Below are 23,728 nucleotides of genomic sequence, written 5' to 3'. Positions count from 1 at the left end.
GTATCGCGCGCAGTCACAGACTCCGTATACAGTACCGTCACATCTGGGTCCCCCCCCCCAGACAAGCTGGAAGACGTTCTGCGTGGGGAGAGAAACGGGGTGGTTGTCCCGCTGTGCAACCATCGTCGCGTCAAGCTTCCACCATGGAGGTGGAAAAGTTTCGCTGGAATATCGTGGTAGAGTTGCTTCAGATTTGTTTGTGCTCTCGGTGTACGTCAGCTTTTCATTTCAGCGATTGTGCGACTCTTTGAAATAGTATATCACACCCCGGAGCAACAAGGTCGTTCGATTTTACGTCATGGCGGGATAAAGGGTTTAATGTGTGGAAGTTGCGGAAGTAGGTCATGTTGTTATGGGGCTTGTATGAAAGTTTTGAACGTACACATATCTTAGATATTTGGTGAAAAATGTCGAACTTGAATTGATTTTTGCTACTTGCCACTTCCGCTCTAAAGTCACACCACGTCATTTGGGACAGCTGTAAACATACCGGACTAGTTGGAGTGCAACAGCACACTTATCCTCCCTCCCAATATGTGCGACAGAGTGCGAAGATGGAACAAAGGCCGCACGTGGTTGCAGCGCAGTGCTTCCTGTTCTTCCCGAGGTCCTACCACCCCCTTTCTCCATCCTATTTGTATATATTTCACGTCCTCCCTCGATGCTACCCTGCCCTAGCCCGCTTCAACAACCTTCAGAGTGACTTTGGCCACCACATAGCCCGTTGGTTTCTAGTTAAAATCTCGTTATTGCTGGCTCTCTGCCTTCGGCCCGAACCGGCGTCCAGCCTCCCTCTGCGGTTCCCGGACAACATTTCACCTGTGTGTGTGTTTTTGTATGTGTGACGCGCGACATCCTATCCAGGACTCTTCCGGATCATTCCGCGTAAAGTTCAGGGTTACCCAGGGAACCCCTTATACAGCTGGAAATGAAATTCGCACCAAAATTGACGAATCTCTTTAAAAAATGTTCGAATCTTACTCAAACGTATCGCATTTCGAGAAGAATTCACTGTTATGTTGTTACATAAGTTATACAACATTATATTTCCAACTACTTTTGTTTGGGTGTGCAAAGGTCTGCACTATCGGTGGGTTCGGTATGCACGCCCCAACCATTTGTCACGTCTGCGGACCTATCGGACCAGTTCTCCTCAAGTGCGTGGGCGTTTTTTTTCCTCGCTGTCAATTATCACGCATGCAAATTATAGTTTTTTTTTATTTGCACCACACAAAGCATGTATCGCAGAAGAGCCGCACAGGAAGAGCTACATATAATTTATCATCCGGGATGCTTCGTGCAAAGACCATTAGTGCACACGTTATATGCCAATCGTATGTCCGTGCCATTGCGGTTGGGGGCATGTGTTAGCCCGGACAGGTATACGACAAAGCCTAGATCCGATTCATCCGTGGATTACAAGAAGCCGAGGGCATTATGTATTAACTATGGTTGTTTGGGCTAATATGGACCTAGAACAACTCCTTCGGAATCAAAGTCACACAAAAGTCCACTAACGCTCCAGTTCCAAAAAGTTCCAAAATTCAGCAGAATTAGCTGCTTTCCCTCATAGTCCAGAGAGTGCATCCGGGGTGAGAGAGGACCCATTTCCGGTGACCATCACCCCACCCCCCCAAAATGCATCCATCCACTTCCACCGTTCATGTATATATTCTATACGCAATTTCAATCTTTCGGCCTCTCTACCTTCAACTCAATTCCCGGGCCCGGAACGACGGCTGCTGTGATATGTTGTAGTAGACCTCACCACCGCGCGCACCTGGTGTCCGTCGCTGGTTCAATCTGGCCTGGCCAGATGAAACATATTTCGAGATGAGAATTTCCGAAACGAGGTGCACCACCCCAGAGTTGCAGTTTGTCTGTCAGAGATGGCGGTGTTTTCAAAGTTGAAAAAAAAATCAAAGCAAAAGATTTTTTCAAGCCGGTCTGTAACATTTTTGGTCAACACCGGCGCCTTCCTGAGCGTATAATTGGTCTGAATGTTATTTCGATAAAACATTTTTCTTGATTTCGTCCAACGGTTCAACTGCGTCTACAACGACTATCGATGCCGGTGCCAAGCAGGTAGCACCACTGTAAGAAGGAAACTCGTCGGCATGCCTTGCGAGCAACGATGCCATGAAAGTCAAAAATTATTTCACTAAATTGCCAACACTGCATCCGCCGTTGACGTCGACGTTCAGATGCAGGTGCATTACCCGGAAAGGAGGGACCATCGTCCAGTCTCGCACCAGATTCGGATGACGTATGCACAATAAACAAAATAATTCCAGCAATAGATGTGCAGTGCGAGCTTGCTGCAACTGTAACGTTTTTTTGGTGCACCAAGTTCTACAAGGGTCCGGGAGCTTTTAGGGAGGGGGTCGTACCTGGAATGGGGCCCCACTGGATTCTCTCTTTTTTTTAGAGTTCGGTGAAACTACATGCAGACGGGAGGGAACAAACGATGCGTTGATGAAGTTGGAGTGCGTTTTGCGTAGTCCGGGCAGCAGAGCTTTGCGAGAGGGGGAGGTCAGGTTGGTGTGACCGGAACCACCCTTCGGCAGTCGGTAGGCGTTCGGAGCCGGGCAGATGCACTTTTGTGTTGTCCGGCCGGTATCATTCAGAACCAGACGAGTCGAGTCCGATGGCTTGGCTGGCACGGGAACAAATAATTAATTAAAGAATAGATTCGTTCGAGCATATTAAATTCCTAGCTTCGAAAACGGGTCCGGGGTATTCTGGACCATGCTGCAGTTACGGTGTGGTCGGCTGCTGCAGCCGATGGAACCGGCCATCCGTGACGTGTTCTCTCGCTGGTAGGAGCTTTGGCAGGTCAATATCTGGGGTGTTGCATCAGCAACAACAGAATAAAAACCTGTAAAATGGGTATAAAAGCTCTAACCGAACGGACACCGGACACGGATGAACAGGGTCTGTCTTCATTAATGAGATCGTTCCAAGGGTTGTTGATGGCAGGGGAGTTTTTGGGGTGCGGAGCGGAAATTGCGTTTGCCAAGCTCTCTGCCAGGAAGATCATCCCAATGTGTGGCTTTGGTGGTTAGTGGGTTGGGGTACTCTTTTGTTTATTCTGCATTCCGATGCAGATTGGATGGATATGCTTCTGAATGAATCAGGACAGTACAGTTTGGTATAAAAGCTGCTTGCCATACGTATAGGCTTCCAAAATCGTAACGAAACTTGCAGATCTTAATCGAAGTCTGTGATCTCGACTGAGCATGACATAATTTAGAAAAGAAAGTAATTCTTTTGAGTACCTTGCAAACTCCAAAAGGAACCTTCAGTCTGAATAATTGTCCTAAATTTTTTTTTCTCAACATTCTCCCATTCCAGTGGCCACTTCGGAAGACTCGCCCGTCGCGATGAAGCTGAAAAAGATGTGGCTAAAAACGCCGGTCGGCGAGGAGCAGGCCGCCCAAGCTGTGTTAGATCCCGCCCTAGGTAAGTGTCCACTGTGTGTCCGTCAGTCATCGCAAGATAAGTCCCTGGAGCCCACTCCAAAATTGCGCGTTTTATCTCCCGACGATCACGGCGATGATGAGGTGATCGCTGAGCAGCTTCTGGCGATAAAATTCACTGACCTCGTTGTTGTTTTCTTTGTGATTTTGTTTTGTTTGTTGGATAACGACTTGGTTGAACCAGAGCTTACTCGAAGATTGCCGAGAGTTTCATTCTTCATTTTTTTCGCTGCCTCATTTGGACCGTCTTCCATAGTCTATAATTATATGTGTGCATTCGACTCTTCTCTATAAATTAGAACGGCACTGAAGAAAAAATCAAAAAATAAGAAACGCTACGTAATTTAGAACCCTTACCTCCTCACGGAGACATCGCGGATGTTCGAACTCTGTTTTATTCCTTTTTGATCATCACGCAATCTTCGAATGTGGTCAAGGTTTTCGGAATCGCCGCTTGGTGTGAGATACCGCGGCTTGCGATTTGCATACGACGAGAGTCTTCTGGGGATGCTGCCGTGTCTGGCTGGACCCATGTCTGCAGCGTCAGGTGGTCGCGGCAGATAATTGACAAATCGACTTGTTTTATGCGTGAGAAACAGGATTTGCTGATAGTCGAAAGAAGTTTAGGTTGGTCGTGGTAGATTCTTGGTTTTTAAATAATTTTACCTTGAAAATCACGTGTCATTCAAATATTATTGGGATGTCTGTCTAATGACTTTATTATCTGGGAAACAAACGTCATCTAAAACTCATTTCCTTGTTTGGCACAAAAAGGTGTTTTGCGATGAACTGTGCTGACGAGGTGATCTGATTTGGTTCATAATTATCTTTTTGTTCACATTTGAATTTGAAAGTTCAATAAATATCAAGGAATTATCTGGGAGCAAACAGTCAACTGTTATAACTCGATGGTTTCACTTTGGTTTAATTAAAATTCCAATGAGGTTCTACTGCATTTTGATCATGCTGGCGAGTTTCGCTTCAACATTTGCTGAGGTAAATTTAATGTTTGAATTGTTGAAAAAAATAATAATCCTTGCACTCCTGACATACAGTCCATGGAAGAAGTTCAACAGGCCTGTATCAAGCAGGAAGGTGCTTCTCAAGACGATGAGAACTTCCTAAAACAGATGGAACTGCCCGACTCGCAAGCGCGTAAGTGCTTCTACGCTTGTGTGCTGGAGAAAATGGGAGCATCCGATGGTAAACGGTTCGACAAAGAAGGGTTCCTGTCATATGGCGAAAGTGTTACCAATAGTGATGAAAAAATCATGAAAAATGTACGAGCGATGGCGGAATCGTGTGATGGGACTGAAAATGAGGATCGCTGCGAGTTGGCTTTCGAAATAATGGCTTGTTTCAGGAATGGTCAGGAATAAAAAGTTCTAATTCAACGTGTTTTACGTTTACTGAAAAACGCCACTTTAATCAACAACAAATTCCCCCTTTTATGACGTAGGGTGAAAAACTGTCACAACCAGATCACCGCCAAACCCACTCGAAAATCCTCCATTCCTTGCGCACGCAGAACTTCCTCAAAAAGAACCTGAAATTCTACAAACAACAACACACAACGGAAATGGACTACAGGTACAAACACTTGCACGCGTTTCTCTCACCCCTTAAAGGGATGAAAGAAGAAACACCAAAACGACCACCTTCTCGGTCGGACCAACAACAAGCGCAACTCTCGTTTATCATTCGCCAGAAGTAGCGGCGCGTCCTCCTCGAGTTGGTCCTCGCGAATGAAAGCAAAAAAAAAAAAAAAGAAGAAAAACGAGGGAAATTTTAATTTAAAACTTCGCCGAATGCCGGTGCTCACTCGGGCGGATAATGTAAAATTTAAAACAAAGCCACGGTGGACCGAAATGAACGGCTTCAGCGGAATCTCTCACACATACACCGCACGTGTTGGGTCGTGAGGATACACAAACACATTCGTATATGGGCGAGGATTCTACGATTCTCGATGAGGTGAAACCGTTGTTCACGCTAGCAAGCTGTCCTTTGGACAGAGCAAAGTGTAAAAAAGAAGACTATCGAAAATGGCAAATTTTCGGCATTTGGAAAAATGGTGGGAGTTTCCCTGTTTTTTTTTTTTTTTTTTAGCAAATATGCGACATGGGATCTGTTTTTGGTGAAGTTTTGCCTTCATTACGAGCGTACGGAACATGGATTTAGTTCAAATCCTGACCGACCGGTTGTTCTGCGTATACTTAAAGATTCGAGGTATTCTAAGTAAACTCAGCAAATGTTCTGTCCGAAGACTTTCTAGAGTTGAAGTCTATTAGCAAGCAAGGTGTCGTCGGATTTTGTCTCGGAATCACTTGTCCACGATCGTACAAACATTTAAAAGTTCTTCTTCTTAGATATGCAGGGTTGTTACGGACGGCGCGGATCTGGCGCGGATTTGCTGGCTAATTTTGCTCAGGCGCGGATTTCGCGCGGATGGCAATTTTGATAAATAAGTTAATTGAGAGAAATAGAATTACTTTCAAGTTATTAAGAGAAATATTATCAGGAATTACGAAAAATTGTTTTTTCCTTTGGGTGCATGAATTTCATAATTTTTATTATTTGAATTTTCTTCTGAAACTGTTTGTATTGTTTTAGTACGAAACGTCGAAAAATGAAGATGAAGATTATGTAGAATTTTTTTTTATATGTTTCTTGTCATTGAATATTTAATTTCATTTGAGTTTTGAGTAATGATTTTTAACCTTATTTATTTTTAATTTTATACTGGATTTATTCAATTTTTAATGTGGTAAATCAAATATTACAAACTTTTCGCGTAGATATACTGCCCATGTTCGCATAAATGTCCCATATGCAAAAACAGCAAGCTGAGAAAAACGCATTTGAAGTTTGTCCCACACATAAGGCTACGTGTTAAGTTTTCACGAAAATAGTGGATTTCCTGCTGATTTCTAGAACAAAGTACTGGATGTTATAGGCTCTTTTGAAAGAGCACACGATTTTGAACCAAACTGCATCATTAACTCAAAAGTGACGAAAATGCATATGGGACATTTATGCGATCATGGGCAGTTTAGACATTAGAATGTGTAACAAAAACTATTATTGGGGCTTGTTCTGGTGGGCGCCAAATATGAGCTTGATAGGACGTAACAGAAGCTGGCCTCCACTTTCGAATTTTAGATGGAACTTAATCGGTAGAAACATTTTTTTCCTAAATTTAAACATTCTTGGCGAAAATAAAAAAAAAATCCGAACATTCCAAATTCAAAGCTTCAGAAATTAAAAAAATCGAAACTTTTTTTTTTGTTTTAATAGTTTTTATTAACAAAAAAACCAAATATGTACCTACTAATTTATTTTCGAAATTTCTAAAATTGTAATTTAAAAAATCTGAAATTTCTAAATTCAAAATTTTTGGAATCTGAAATTTAAAATACCAAAAATTTTAGTAATCAAAAATTTGAAGATTTAAAAAAAATCAAAATATAAAAGTTATAATTTAAAAACTTAAAAATATCAAATTCAAAACAATATAGAAAAAAAAAAACAAAAAATATTTGTCAAATCTAAAATAATTTTAGTATTCTTAAGCTTTTAAATAATTTATTAAATTCTAAAATTTTAAAATTCTTAAATTCCTAAATTATTAAATTCCTAAATTCCTAAATTCTTAAATTCGTAAATTCTTCAATTCTTTAATTCTTCAATTCTTCAATTCTTCAATTCTTAAATTCTTAAATTCTTAAATTTTTGAATTCTTAAATTTTTAAATTCTTAAATTGTTGAATGCCACAATTTTTGAAGTCATATTTTATGTTAGGATTTTGAAATTATGAGAAAAAAACATTTTAAATATCGGAAATTAAATTTCTTTCGGAGTGAAATTTAAGCGAGGATTTTGGATTAAAAACTGTATAAAAATTCCTAGATTTTGAATTTTTTTACTTTCGAAAATAATTTATTTATCATATTTAAATATTAGATTTTGATTTATTTTTGAGCTTATATTTTTGAAGTTAAATTTTAGGTTTTCAAGTATTGTATTTTCTTTTTTGAAGATTTTTTTCATGACCCTTGCCTTGGCCGTCTCTTGAAGTATTTTTTTTAAATGGATTTATTGCTTTCATAAAACATAAAACGAGATTTTTATCAAATACTTTCTGAATTAGTTTTTCTTCATTAAAAAATAAAATTTCTTAAATGTTGGTCGCGATATTTTTCTATATGTCACGGATTTCGTGCGGTTTCGGATTATAGGTCGGCGCGGATTTGGTGCGGATTTTTTTTCGACTCTCCCGTAACAACCCTGGATATACCATTCTAAGAATACAAGTGAAGTTTCATAGTTGGAAATTCGTTTCTGGCAAATCAACAGTTGAAATGAGATGATAACGATCTTAAAATTTTTTTAAAGGAGATTCCTTAATAATTTTAATGGGTATCACTAAAATAAAAATGTAATATTTGCCAACCCTCAATATTGAGTTTCCAATATAAAAATGTATGGAACTTGAGTTGTTGTAAATGTTAGGATTCGACATGGTGATTAATCCGGAAAGATGTTTCAAGTACTTCTACCTCCACTGCTCAGTAAAAAAATTCCGTGTAATATCGCATGCAAAAGCATGCACATCACCTTTGTGAGAAAAAGCATGTAATATTGTATAAGAAAACGTGTACACAAAAAGTATGTACCGCAGAAAAAATAAGGTCTGCTGACGCCAAAAACAATATCAATCCGGCGAGAATTATATTCAGATTACCAAGTCCGCGCCCCAACCCTCTCGGCTATCTCAAAACTATATATATAATTGGATCTTCACCAATGTAGCTGTAGGTTTCCCATTAACCGTATGAAGTTAACACAGAATACGACGTACGGAAAACCTACTGTTACATCGGCATTGATCCTACCACTTTAACAGCGGCGAGATAGCCGAGCAGGTTGAGGCGCGGACTTGGTAAACTGAATATGACTTTCGCCAGATTGGTGTTATTTTTGGCGTCGCAGACCTGATTTTTTTCTGCGGTACATGCTTTTTGTCTACACGTTTTCTCATAAAATATTACATGCTTTTGCTCACAAATGTGATGTGCATGCTTTTGCATGCGATATTACCATCGAAGTTTTTGCTGTGTGGTTGCCATATCAGCTATATTTTTGGGACTTTGGCTGTATACAAATCCCAATCTTCAATCAGCTTCCCCAACCTACTACCAACTTTACAACTCCAGTTCCAATCACGACCTGAACTCTCGCTTTCTCGCGACCTCAACTGCCCAATCACCCGTTAGCTTTCATTTCCCTTTGACCCCGCGTGGCTCCCATTTCTAACCTGTGCGCTGCCATTACCGCCAAGCCAAAACAGCCAGGCACAGATCTCCGCCTTCGCCCAGCCGAGAAGAAATGCAGGAAGCCATTCCCCGGGTCTCTGCCTGGCTGCGAATGCAAATTTTCCGTTATAATGAAATATAAATCATGTTTTGTTTGCTTTTAATTACTATGCGCAAAGCTCGCCGTCCGTCAGCCCGTGTTTCGCCTAGATCCGTCCGACGATGGTACAGAGTGGATTGAGCTCAGGTCCGCGCGACCTCCATCACCGGACAAGACGAGATCTGTGCGTGAAGATCTGCGCGGCGCGGTTGCCGTAGCTATTATTATCGTTGCTGTGGGAGTGCTTGACACCGGAGGGGGAAGTGATTTCTTGGGACCTTGGACTCGGACCACACGATTACCGATAGGGGCACGCACGTGGATGGTTCCGTGGGGATTCATATCGACGAGGAACAGTCGATACTCGCTCCCTGTTCGAGTGCGCAAATTGATTTTAATTAGCCAGCTGGTGATAACAGTTTCATTATTAGTAACATGTGCCGTTCCGTCACTATTCAAAATGGTTTTGTATGTATGCATACTGGAACAGTTATATGTAATTTTGCAATATAAAATGTCCTAACTTGGACAGACGGAGTCCTATTCAACATAGATTATGACGCATTTGAGTTGAATCTGGGAATCTTTGGCTGAAATCCTTCATATAAAAGCAGTCTTGAATTCAAAGATCGCATTTACAATTTTATCCTTTACCGCAGACCTACAAAACGGTTCCCTGTTGCCAACCCGACCTGGGTGAAATATTCCGTCGATCCATGTCTTTTTAATTTTGCCTGCACGGAGAAAAAAGAGTTCCCAAAATCGTGAACAAGCGTTCATGAAAATGGGAACCACGAAAAAAGTGTTCAAATTCCATGGTACGTTTTTGGAAATCGTACCATGGGATTTGAACACTCTGTTCTTGGTTCCCATTTTCATGAACGCTTGTTCACGATTTTGGGAACTCTTTTTCCTCCGTGTGGTCTCGTTGGCACTTTCTCCGTCATGAATGAATTATTCATTGCACGCACGCACCTTCCTCTCGCCCTCCTTCAGAAAGAAAGATAAAGAGTAGCCAGTTCTGGAAACTCCGGGGAGGCGTCATTCGCCGCCGGTGTGGGCGCGTGTGACATTTTCCGAAAAGGGCACCACGTGGCCCCCGCAAGTCCGGCGGACGCTTCTTAACCGTGAAGCTGTAATTTAACTTGACTTCACTTCAGTATAAGCTATTTTAACCGCAGACCGTGGTGTAGGGGTAAGCGTGGTTGCCTCTCACCCAGTCGGCTTGGGTTCGATCCCAGGCGGTCCCGATGGCATTTTTCGAGACGAGATTTGTCTGACCACGCCTTCCGTCGGACGGGGAAGTAAATGTTGGCCCCGGTCTAACCTAAAGGGTTAGGTCGATAGCTCAGTCCAGGTGTAGGAGTCGTCTCCCTGGGTCCTGCCTCGGTGGAGTCGCTGGTAGGCAGTTGGACTCACAATCCAAAGGTCGTCAGTTCGAATCCCAGGGTGGATGGAAGCTAAGGTGTAAAAAGAGGTTTGCAATTGCCTCAACAATCAGGCCTTCGGACACCTAGTTTCGAGTAGGAATTTCGCAATCGGGAACGCCAGGGCAATGCTGTAGAGCGAATAATTTGATTTGATTTTGATAAGTTATTTTATAGAACATGTCCGCAGCTTCGAGGTGGCAATTAAATTACGATTTGGATGAGTCCTGTAACCAGGACAATTCACAAGTCTTGCCTCTAATTAATTGAATTGCACGCGGGAAAACGTGGCGTGTGCCAAACTCGAAGCCCGCCGTAACGTGCGTCGCATAATTTATTTTCCGAGCGCCAATAATCGATATTCTGAGGCGGTACTCCGAGATTGGTTCATTCATAAATTATGAAGCCAAAATGGGAACCGTGGCGGCGGGGGTGGTAGGTTCATTCGCTTTCACGTGAACACTTTTTGCGGATTCGTTCTTTCCTTAGAATCGATGAGAAAAAAATATTAAGAGTGCAATTCCTAGGGTAGATATCTCTATCCTAGATTTTAGAAACCTTTTTCGGAAGAACTGCTGGGTGCATCACCACCTATTTGCCGATCTTTTCGAAAACAATATTTTCATTTTTGTTTTAAATCAAGACTAACATTCACCCAAAGTTAAAGATCGAGGGGATAGTCCTCACGAAAAGAAACGTGAGGAAAGTGCTATTTTGCCAGAGTATAGTCCCCTCGCGTGTTCATTCGTTCATTGGAACAGTTCATCCTATATTGAGTGGCTTATATGGACAAATAACCGCCACTTAGTCACCGAACCATGGTGGCCCATACGGCAAAGGCACGGTTGAATATGCCGAAGGTCTTGGGTTCGAGTCTCGGTACCAGTACTTTTTTTTTGATAGGTGAACTTTTTTTTGAAGATGAACTCATGAGTAAAGTACTCTCGGTAATTTCGGGATTTATCTTCTCAGTCCGCACACAGTACCATTTTACTACCGCATCGTGTTCTTTAACCTCTCGTATGCCGATGTCCAGTTCTTGGTGTTCCAAAGGGTGAATGTTTCATATTTTAACATTCAAAATCGGTCCATTAGTTGCGACATTAGAAAAATTGTGCTTTTTTTTGGGTGAGACTTAGAAAACATCAATTTTCCTGTTTTCGAACCTTTGCATGGCAATATCTCAGCAACAAAGGGTCTTATCACAAAGTTCAAAAAAGCAAAATACAGGGTTGTTACGGACGGCGCGGATGGCGCGTATCTGGCGCGGATTTGCTGGCTAATTTTGCTCAGGCGCGGATTTCGCGCGGATAGCAATTTTGATAAACAAGATAATTGAGATCTATTTCAAATTACAAAGGAAAATATTATTAGGAATTAAATAAATTCAATCTTTTTCGTTGAGTGCGAAAACATCAATTTCTAAGAAGTTGTCAATGAAGAAAATTTTCTTCTAAAAATTATTGATGTTTTTTTTTCTCTTAATACGAAACTTTGAAATAATCTTCAAGGAGCGACTTTTTTAATATATTGAGATTTGTTATAAAAATTTAACATAACATTACAACTCATTATTTTTAAAACATCTGCTTAACAATTCAAATAAATACCAATTTTATTAAAATCAAAATAAAAATAACAAAATTCGAAAAATTACAGAATTTTTAAAATTTGAAGCTATGAAACTTTTTAGATTTTCTATGTTTTTTAAATATAAAAATTTAAATTTTTAAATTTTTGATAAAAATTCTGTTGTCACTCTGATTCAGGTAGAATTGATTCTACTCACAATTATCACAACATGACGAAATCCACTTAGAAATCTGCTAAAGTCTCCGTCTAAGAGCGAAATGTAATGTTAAAATTTAAAAAAAACCATATTCAAATAATAAAAAAAAATAGAATTCATAATTTGAAATTTTCGAATCATACAGACTCAAAAAACGTCAAAAAGTACGAATTATTAAATTGAAAAATTACAAAAATATTACAATTGATTTTTTTTTGTTAATTTTTAGTTTTGTAAGAAAGTTTTAAGTTATCAAATTATTAGATTATTAAATTATTAAATTATTAAATTATTAAATTATTAAATTATTAAATTATTAAATTATTAAATTATTAAATTATTAAATTATTAAATTATTAAATTATTAAATTATTAAATTATTAAATTATTAAATTATTAAATTATTAAATTATTAAATTATTAAATTAATAAATTATTAAATCATTTAATTATTAAATTATTAAATTATTAAATTATTAAATTATTAAAATATTAAATTATTAAATTATTAAATTGTTAAATTATTAATTTATTAAATTATTAAATTATTAAATTATCAAATTATTAAATTATTAAATTATTAAATTATTAAATTATTAAATTATTAAATTATTAAATTATTAAATTATTAAATTATTAAATTATTAAATTATTAAATTATTAAATTATTAAATTATTAAATTATTAAATTATTAAATTATTAAATTATTAAATTATTAAATTATTAAATTATTAAATTATTAAAATATTAAATTGTTAAATTATTAAATTATTAAATTATTAAGTTTTTCATTTTTTTGCCATTTTCTTGGTACGGATCATTTTTGGAGTAATATTTTAGTTTAGAGAAATTTAGAGAAGAAAATAATAGAAATTTCGTGTTTCGATTTTCCAGAGTAAAGTTTTGGCGAGAGAATTATCAAGTACTAAATCCCTAGATTTTATAATTTGGTGATTTATTTTATGGTTTTAAATTTTTGAAATTTTTGAATTGAATTTTGAAAAAGCAACGATATTTAAAGTGTTGCAAAAAATGCTAATATTGTTTCAGAAATGGCAAAAAAAAGGTTCCATTTGGTACAGGTGGGATGTGAATCCACAACTGATCAACGGTACTGATCCAAATGCCTTCTGTATTATTCTTTTTTCGTTTAAAATTTCATTCATTATGTTACTCTCTTCTATGCTTGTCGCGATTTTTTTATATGGCGTGGATTTCGCGCGGATTGGGTTTTGGGGTCGGCGCGGATTTTTCTCGACTTTTCCGTAACAACCCTGAAAATATAGAGAATTTTCTCAGCTTTTCAAAAATATGTTTTCCAAAGGTGGGTGAACATGAGCTGATTTAAAAAAAAATGAATAACTGCGACTTTTTCAAAAAGTTACTAAAATATGCATAAGTCGCTCAAAGATTTTTTGCACATTCTGAAAATTTCTGTAATGTTGGCATTTAATGTCCCCTAAAACATATAAAATAGTAGTTTATGCAACAAGTTGCAAAAAGAGGATTTTTTCAGCACGAGTCGTACATAGAGCGTCCAATTTCCCGTCCCGGGAAAAAATTTCCCGGGAAATCCCGGGAATTCCCGGAAAAAAATATTTCCCGTTTCCCGGGAAATTTGTAAATTTCCCGGGAATTCCCGAAATGCAAGCGGAGGTATATATTTTCCTACCTTTCTGCACCAATGTATTGAAATTATACAAAAAATAATAATTATTAAACTTGATTTATTTTATTCATTGCAATCTACTGTTCATATTGAACTAATTAGTTTGTCTGTAAATTTCATGTCAAGGTTTACTTCAGATAATATTTATTTTTGAATTGAATTTGAATTGACATAATTAAATTTTTCAAAAGGGTTCTGCGAGACGAATTTGTTTAAAAGTATTTGAGAAATTACAGCTTGAAGTTATAAATTTATGAAGCACGTGAGCTACCAAGGGCGTAACAGGGCTAAATATAAAAAAAATATCGATTAATTTCAACCACTTCTACACTTAACTTAACTTAACAAAAATCATACCATAAATCGAGCCAAACATTTCATTAGGGCACAAAAGCAAAAACCGCGATTAGAGAAAATCGCTTGCAAAAAGTGCACAACTTGTTTCAATTCCTATTTAAAAAATAAGCATGACTGATGGTATTTTTACTGATGATTCGATAAAACACACCATTATCCTCAACACTGCTTTACTGCTTCTTAATTTATGTTGATTTTCGCAATAAAACTAATAATTTTAAAAAATCTCGTTATTAGGCCCTTTTAGCTTTCCAACTGCTGTTCATAATGGGCCCTTTCTAAATGCAATTTCGAAGAGAACTAAAAGGGCACTAAAGCGCTGTCACCGGATTGTTGTTTTGAATGATGTTTATGGGCCCTTTTGTTTAGTTAGAAATAATGAGGAATTCAGTGGAAATTTTGATAATTGGTGAAGTTTTATGATCGAATGGAGTAGATAAGGTATGTGAAACATTAAAATTCTTCAAAAGTGTACTGAACAGCAGCCGCGGGCCGTATTCAATATTGTATTTCGACGAAGTTTTTTTTCTGCAGAAACCCTTGGTGAAACGTTAACCAAACTTTGTTTTGAAGTGAACTAGTGTTAAGAATGTATGAAAAGTTCACTTTAAAACATAGAAAGTTCCTTAACCACGAAAAACTAACGAAAAAGAAAAGGGCACAATTGAACTTTTTTTTCTGGTTTGGAGTGAACATTGTTATGTGCCCTTTTGTTTTTTTGATTTTTTCAATAGGAAATTGTTTGCTATCAATCTGATTCTTGGAGGGCATGTAGGGAGTGTACTATGGAGTGGAATAGTGGAATAATCCCGAATGTTTACGTTTTGGTTTTGTGCCCTAATGAAATGTTTGGCTCGAAATGAAACCATGAAAAATCGTTAAAAAACAAATTCGTATAATATGGAATCAACCCAAAAAATGCAACCATATTTTCAAAACTCGCTTCATATATTTGAAAACTTTGAGTTGTGGTTTCATGATATAGTGTTTCAAGTTAAAAAGCGCCAGATATTAGATTTTTAAGGCAAATTCAATGATTATCTATTTATTCACATGTAGAAAATACTTATTCTGTTAGAAGTTATTTGCCATGATAAACAATATTTCTGCATGATTTTTTTCATTTCAATTTATGGTCACTGAGAAAAATTTAAAAGCAATTGTATGTTGCCATAGATTTTTACTGTTCAAACAATTTGATTAAAAAAATATAAACTACTACTTCTCAACAAAAAATTCTGATTTTGTTTTCGATTTGGTACGATTTAAAGACAGCCTAAAAAATTATAAAATTTATATATTTTCTCAAAGCTGGATGATTTTTTTTACAAGCAGTCAAGCAATTAATTGATCCTAACACTTATTTTGATCATTAAAGTTGTTGTTCTATACAAATGTGTTGCAAAATATTGATCAGAAACAGGATCAGAATGATTTTCGTTGAATTTCAGATTTCCCGGGAATTCCCGGGATTTCCCGGGAAATTTGTTGAAAATTTCCCGTTTCCCGGGAATTTTGTAACCCCGGGAAATTGGACGCTCTAGTCGTACATTTATCCAACGAGGTTCACCGAGTTGGATAAATACGACGAGTGTTGAAAAAATCAAGTTTTGCAACGAGTTCCATACAATTTTTTTGCAATTCTGAAAAACACCCATTGAGTGAAATTTTATGTAAAATTTTCATGTATTTTTCCAATAAATCGTTTAAATAAAGAAAATGTTGAAAAGTTTTACTTTTCGAAACAAGTGCTGAAAAGTTCAACTTTTCAGCACTCATTTCAGTGCTGAAAAGTAGAACTTTTCAGCATTTATTTTGAAAAGTGTTGCTATTCGATTCTGTTATTTTTGGCCGTTTCTTTTTTTCAGAAGGACAGGAAAAGTTGACAGTTTCACAGCGGAATTGCAAAAAAGTGTTTTTTTTTGCAAATCAATTTTCAGTGACAAAAAGTGAAATTAAAAATCACTAAAAAATGTTTACTGTGTTTCTATAACTACAACTTTGCCGAAGACTAAAATAATTTTAAAAGATACAAATTGTGGAATAATATGGAAAATTATTTGGACAAACCAATGATGCAAAAAGGCTTCTTTGGGAATACCGTAGTCATAAAAAAAGTTCCAGCCGGATAAAAAATACAAAAAAATAAAATTAAAGAAAGACCTATTTCGTAGAGAATTGCCCTTGGAAAATGAAACATTTCAACTTGGTTAAATTGGTATCAATCACCCACCTTCTTCCACGATGGTATTTTTGTATGGATACATGGTAGTTTAAATGTTCTCTGTATTCCATAAAAAAGCCTGGAGAAGATATGACATTATTTAACACTGGAACGCCCAACGCATGTCCAACTTACACGGACGCCCAAGCCTCCCAAAAAAGTTGGAACGGTAACTTCAACACGCCCGTTCTCGGGCATAACTCAACCAATCGGGACGATTCTTGTTCCCAGTGATTTGTAAGAATGTCTAGATGATCCTAAAATTTTGCAGAACTTGATTTGAACAAATCTGTAATTTCTGCGATCGTTCCACCTTTTTTAAAACGACTGCCTCCGCGGAATTTTTAACAATTTTTTTTACACGCGTAAAAAAAAAGTTGGAACGATGTTTTTAATCGTAAAAATTACAGATTTGATCAAATTAAGTTCTGCAAAGGTCTAGAATCATCTAGACATCCTAACAAATCACTGGAAAGAAGAATCATCTTGATTGGTTGAGTTATGTCCGAGAACCATTGAGTTGAAGTTACCGTTCCAACTTTTTTGGAGCCTTGGGCGTTGGAATGTTAAAAAAGGATGCAGTAACATTCGTAATCCTTATTTTAAGAAATTATCTTTGCAAAAAAAAGATAAAAAGTCGATACGAACCACATGTGGTAGCAACCAAACACCAGCCATTCTTGGTCTGTTGTTTCACTCTCACTGCTGTTGTTACTATTGGTGTCATTGTTGCATTTTCGGGGAAACCCGCCTCACTTCGAGACAGCGGACCCAGAGGGTAGTGTCTCCATGTCCTCTCACAGCGGCAGCAGCAGCAGCAGCATCGTGTCTGGCCACGTGCGCACGCCGGTTTCCTCAGAATCTTCTGGACTGTTGCCATTTTTTTTACTGGTTCTTCCTTCCTCACAGACAACCAGACCAAAAAGTCATTGTTGTTCCGGTTATCGAAGTTCAATAAAGACACCTCTCACGGATTATGGGAATTTTCGAAATTCACTTGAAACCACCGTCGTCGTCCGGTTTCTTCCTCTATGATCCAGTCCGGAACGACCACGACGACGATGATGATGGGGGGGATCAGATACCGAGCGTGTTGTCCTTATTCCTTTGGGAGGCAAAACCCACCAGAAAAAGGGTTCCACACAGACCAACGATGACGACAACTGCGCTGCTGATGGTGGGCAGCCGCGACAACCGAGTCCTGGGAGTTGTGTGGGTGTGTGGGTCACAAAATGGAAATTCGTGTTATTCTTTTTTTTATCTCATTTGGGAAAGGAAGAAAAGAACGGGTTTGAACTTTCGCTTCGACGCCCTGTTTGGCTTTTTTCGGCGAATTGAACTTTAAAGAAAGGAATTATATCTTGCTTGAGTGCACATGTTCACTTGACTTACCTTTGGGAAAACAGGCTGTCATTTTTTTCTGCAGTCGTAACCGATTTTGTTGTGATTATTAAAAAAAATCGATGAAATCTGGTACTCGTTCCTATCGTTTCAGAAAAAAAGATGCTCTCGTCGATATGAGAAGATCTTAATTGATTTCTACGAAATGATGTCGATGCTTGTCACCTCAAATAATCTAGATTTCTTGACTTAGTATATGCTGTTTGTACTCCAGATTTCGATAGAGCTTGGTAGTGAAATCTCCATCACACCCTTTTTAGCACGAATTTTCTTGACAAGCTTAATCTAGATTTGCTTTGTTCACCCAACAAGATTCACCAACTCCGACCTGTTGATACGAAATCGCTGTCATTGCCTACATCCATGACTCGCAGTTACAGCTCATTCCAAACTTCAAACCCAACTTCCAAAATCTCGTTGACGTTTCAAAGTACATACCTTACACAACCACTTCAAAGGGAAACCCCGTCGAACGTTGTCAGTTTCGGAGGTGGTGGTAGTTACGCAAAAGCAGCTGTTGCAGCTTGCAGTCGAAACCACCACCACCACCCACTTAGAAGACCAGAACTTTGAGTTTCATCAGCACGGAGATCCAGCTCGGCTTTTGGATCACGATAAGGAACTGCAGAGCTGCTGGGGTGGTCTCGAGAAGGTAGAGGAGGAGTAGGACAATGATGCAGTTTACATTATTTCTGCATTGAGGACTTCCATCCACCACTTCCTCGGTGTGGGTGGGATGCTGCGGCCTGGCTGTGAGTGCGTGTGTGTGTGTGTGCGGGTGTTTTCACTTGATAATGGAATCGAGGAGGGACAGAGGGAGGCTTGCGAGGGTTGTTGTACTGCCAGCTAGCTATTTCTCGTTTTATGCTAACAAAAGCTCCCAACCAAATTGAAATGAAGCCAGGAGGACTGGTCGGAGAGTGTGGGGTTGGGAGACCGGGAGTGGGTGGTAAAAGAAAATTCGTGTGCGCCACACACGACAATGCTCTCTCCGGTGGAAGCTCCGGACGTCAACCGTTGGTGGGGTAGAAGAGTGGCCGGAGAAGGGGATCACCCCGGCAGTCGTCCTGACTCGCTGGTGTCTGGGGCAACCCCGACCGACACACGAGAGGACGATGACGACGGCGTACGACTCGGAATAATATACGATGTGTGCGCGCACACACAAACACACACACACAAACACACACACACACACACACACACACACACACACACACACACACACACACACACACACACACACACGCGTGTACGTCGTTCGCCGGAACCATGTATAAAATATATTCACCGTATTTATAGAGGAGGCAGCACGGGCAGTCATTCTCCAAGTGTGGAGTTTCGAAGGCCACCCAACTTGGAAAGGACGACCACCCAGCACCACCCAATTAATCTCCCCTCCCTAAAAAGCATCTCACTCCACCGACGCCACAGGGAGAAACAATATCCGGGGAGTGGGTAAGTGAAACACCCCACCCTCCCCCACCAGTCTAGTTTTGGATCTCCCGGACAACCAGGGCCTGGACCGGGAACGACCACTGCTAGGCAGGCAGGCAGACTTTCGCCAGCATCCCTTCTCAGACCACCCAGTCGGTTATCAACGCACTGACTGCTGTTGCAGTTACGCACTATTGGCGAGAAATGTTCGCATTAAAGTCCTAAACACCTTTATCAACTTGAAATAGATCTATGCAAAGGTTATAACATAAATCCGGAAAAAATCATAAATTTTAAAATGAATTAAAATTTACTAAGAAAAGTAAGTGTTCTATAAAGTCTACTTTTAAAAATGCAATTCCAAAGAAAAATCTAGCCTAACATTTTAAAAGCTCGAATAAAACTTAAAAATGCCGGTTTGACCGTGTTTGGACCAAAGAGGTTATGTCTGAAAATATTTTTATCGGATTCCTTGGTCAATTGTTCGATTCATACTCAAAAATACGAGATGTTCATTAACAAGATTTTGAGAATTTTTGGAGAAAAAAAAAAACTTCCGTGCGTTTTAAAGAAAAAAACGTTACTTAATCCACCGATGGTGGTTGGTGCCTTCCTCACAATTATGTACATATTTGTTTCTGTAGTAAGAATGTCAAACCTACAAATTTTATCTAAATTTTACTTCTTACAACATATCTCGGAATAGTTTTCAAAAGGCCGTAAGAGCCATTGGTGAACAAAGTCTTTTTTGCATCGGTATTCGACCAACTAACGAAAAACCAATTTCAAAAATGCTTGAGATTGTTCATCTACACGTCCTTTAAGTTCCCCAAACAAAAAATAAATGGAATTTTGTTTCATTTTGGAGAAAAATGCAAATTAGTGTTGGAGGTCACGATGGCTTTTACGGCTTTTTGAAAACTCACCCGAGATATCTACATGGAGTATGGGGTCTAGAATCCCAAAAATCATTGGACGTAATATTAGAACAACACCTACGGGGCTGTTTCATGAAAATGGTTCACTTTCAATAGTTATATTACTGTAAAGTTTTTTAAGCCTTAAGGCAGTAAAAAAATATATCTGTTCATTTTTCCCGGGAGTTTCAAATCAACAAAATCCCGGGAGAAAGATCTCCGGATAGATCCGAACAACTTTTTCATCAAAATATTTGAGATCCGGCCTCTGAAATGTGTACAAATGACACTTAGGTGCTCATAACTTTTGATAGGGTTATCAGATCTTCAATCTTTTGGGCTTGTTGGGAAGGTCTTTTGATTACCTATCCAACGATGGGTCACATGATAGATCCGGACAACTTTTTCATCAACATATTTGAGATCCGGCCTCTAAAATGTGTACAAATGACACTTAGGTGCTCATAACTTTTGATAGGGTTATCAGATCTTCAATCTTTTGGGCTTGTTGGAAAGGTCTTTCAAATACCTTTTTAAAAATGTATGATCAGACGGGTTTTCTTACAAAAACCACCCTTTTTACAATCTTTCAAACTTTAGCCAGAATCGTTTTTTTAGCATAACTTTTGAAATACTTAACAAAACTTCATAATAGTTAATATAGGTCTTGTGGGACCCTAAGACGGATCGAATGAGACCAGAACGCCCCAAATCGGTTCAGCCAGTCCGGAGATAATCGAGTGCATTTTTTTCGGTGCACGGACTTACAGACATACACACGCACAGACATTTGCTCAGAATTTGATTCTGAGTCGATAGGTATACGTGAAGGTAGGTCTACGAGGTCGAATCAAGAAGTTCATTTTTCGAGTGATTTTATAGCCTTTCCTCAGTAAGGTGAGGAAGGCAAAACTTCCGTGCGTTTTAATTTAATTCGAAAATGTTTGGTATCTGTACTGTACCTTCTAGCTGGTTTAACCAGCTTCCTCTCTCTCTCTCTCTCTCTCTCCACACCCCCCCCCCCCCTGCGTTACGTAATAAAAGAACGCTACCTTGAAGCACTCTTCGGAATTGCAATTAGAGATGGCCCTTTATTAACAACAGTTGGAAAATTAAAAAGGCCGGCCTAATAATGAGATTTTTAAAATTATGAGTTTTATTGCGATAATCAACATAAATTAGAAAGCATTAACAAAGAGTTGAGGATAATGATGTATTTTATCCTTTGGTCAGTAAAAATTCCAACCTTCAAGCGATTTTCTTCAATCGTGGTTTTTGGTTTTGTTCCCCTCATGGAATAGAACTTGTATGGATAAGCCAAATAAAAAAAAAATCCCGGAATTTGGGGAAAATTGTTCAATTTTGAAATGAATACAATCAGAGCGATGTGACATTTCGTTTATTCTGATTTATTCAAAAGTTTTGACTCAACAAAAAAATTAAATCAAATTATTCGCTCTACAGCATAGCCTTGGCGTTCTCGATTTCGAGATTCCTACTCGAAACTAGGTGTCCGAAGGCTTGATCGTTGAGGCAATTGCAAACCTCTTTTTACACCTAGGCTTCCATCCACCCCGGGATTCGAACTGACGACCTTTGGATTGTTAGTCCAACTGCCTAACAGCGACTCCACCGAGGCAGGACCCAGGGAGACGACTCCTACACCTGGATTGAGCTAACGACCTAACCCCTTTAGGTTAGACCGGGGCGAACATTTACTTCCCCGTCCGACGGAAGGCGTGATCAGACAAATCTCGTCTCGAAAAATGCCACCGGGACCTTCTGGTATCGAACCCAAGCCGACTGGGTGAGAGGCAACCACGCTTACCCCTACACCACGGTTCTCGTGTCAACAAATCGAACTTAATTTTAAGAATGTTTATAAAGTGGTTCCTCACAGTTTTATCTGGTTAGTAAAATAAGCCAATGGCTTCCACAGACTGTTTTTATCCTAATAATTTGTACAAAATCTTAACAACTAAGAAATAATGTGTGAGGTGCAGATAACAATTTTTGTGAATTTTGTAATTGAATACAATCTAGACTCGATTAAACGATGCCTAGATTGTCCGAAGTTTCGATCATCCAAAGGTTTGCATGGGACTTCGGATAATCGAATCTAGAACTTTTTTATTTTATTTTCTTACTTTTAACGTTAAATTCGAGTTCTCTGACCCAATATTTCATCACTTAAGTTCAACAATCAAAAATAAGACAACGATGATTGAGATGCATGGTGGCATGAAAGTATATCAGAATCTAGATGAAATCTCTCCTCCTCATCCATTTTTTGCGATATAGGGGTACGACATTTTTGCCCGTTACCGACAATTATCGACATTACCAACGGCTAATTAATTGTAATGCAGAAAAAAAGTTTAGCAGAACGAGGGTTGAACCATCAACTTTTTGGTTGTTTAACCGACACGCTACCACCGCGCCATGGACGCTTGATGAATTGTGAGGGAATGCGCTATAAGCTTGCTGCATAAACTGTCATAAAATATAACATTTTCTGAAGCAAATCCACTGTGGCAGATTTTGATATATATTTTTCCTTTGGGTGTAGGATAAAATATTGTACAGGATCAGTAATTGTTTGGATTAAGCATAAAAATGTTCTCAATGTTTAAGTAATGATCGATGATCCTGAGGAAATATTAACAACAGAAATTTATTTTTGGTTTAGCAGATTACAGGCAGCTCTATTTTTTATAGGCGAGGTTAAACAATATTTGCGAGATATTCGATGGAACAACAAAAAGTTAATTGAAAAACAGTTTTGCCATTTTCTACGCGTACTTTGAGGTTATGGAGCAAGCAGATTGGACATTTTAGATTTTTCAATAAAGAATATTGTGGAAAAAGGGGTAATTATTGTGCTCGGTCACGAAAAAATAAGTATTACATCTAGCCAAATTCAAAATTATGAATTGTTCAATAGCTTTAATCAACTTGAAGGTACTACGAAATATAAAAAAATAAACTCACTTAAGCCATCCTTGCAATTATAATAACTTCATGTGAACTATGTTACGAAAAGCTCGATATCATGGACCAGTCTTGAACACACCAAAAAATCACCCGGTTCTGGGACCAACGGCTGTATCCAGAATCGACATACTGTAGCAAAAACAAACTGAAGAAAAAAAAATGTTGCTCGTTGGGCGCTCATTGCACCGGAAAAACGCATCGAAAATCGCGAAACTATTCCGCGGAATGCACCGAAAACTTCCCTAGCCCTCGGTTTATCCCAGTTCCACCCGAAATCGATCGATTCCAGCAACTGCACCAAAACTGCATCCCTTGCACACATACACAAATCTACACGCACACATACATACATAAATTTTATGTACAAAACCAGCCAAACTTGAAGGTGCGTCGTGTGTTGCGTGGGCGGATGAGCGAAACGTGTGTGTGTGTGTGTGTGACGTCGTCATCGTGGTGGTGGTGGTGGTCGTAACTAAGGCAAAACTGCAACAAAGCTCTAGGATGCATCTGCTGCACATACCCCACACCCCGACAAACATAGGTTCTGCCTCCCATCCCAGGGATCATCTCACTGTGGTTGGGGAAAGAGTGCGTGCGTCGTGCCTAAAAACACATTC

General features: G+C 38.7%; 1 protein-coding gene across 6 annotated transcripts in view; it reads left to right on the top strand.

Moving 5' to 3' along the window:
- The window catches only part of LOC6037413 (metastasis-associated protein MTA1), a 121,324-nt gene that overhangs the window by 58,694 nt on the left and 38,902 nt on the right, over positions 1 to 23,728 (top strand). For all 6 annotated transcript variants that reach the window (XM_038249349.1, XM_038249374.1, XM_038249371.1 and 3 more), the window contains exon 4: positions 3,355 to 3,462. In XM_038249349.1, the coding sequence (XP_038105277.1) occupies positions 3,355 to 3,462 (108 nt within the window). The remainder of the gene's footprint in view (positions 1 to 3,354; positions 3,463 to 23,728) is intronic.

This window comes from Culex quinquefasciatus, chromosome 1, assembly GCF_015732765.1.
Source record: "Culex quinquefasciatus strain JHB chromosome 1, VPISU_Cqui_1.0_pri_paternal, whole genome shotgun sequence".
Classification (NCBI taxonomy): Eukaryota; Metazoa; Arthropoda; class Insecta; order Diptera; family Culicidae; genus Culex; species Culex quinquefasciatus.
This window is presented reverse-complemented; position numbering and strand designations above follow the sequence as displayed.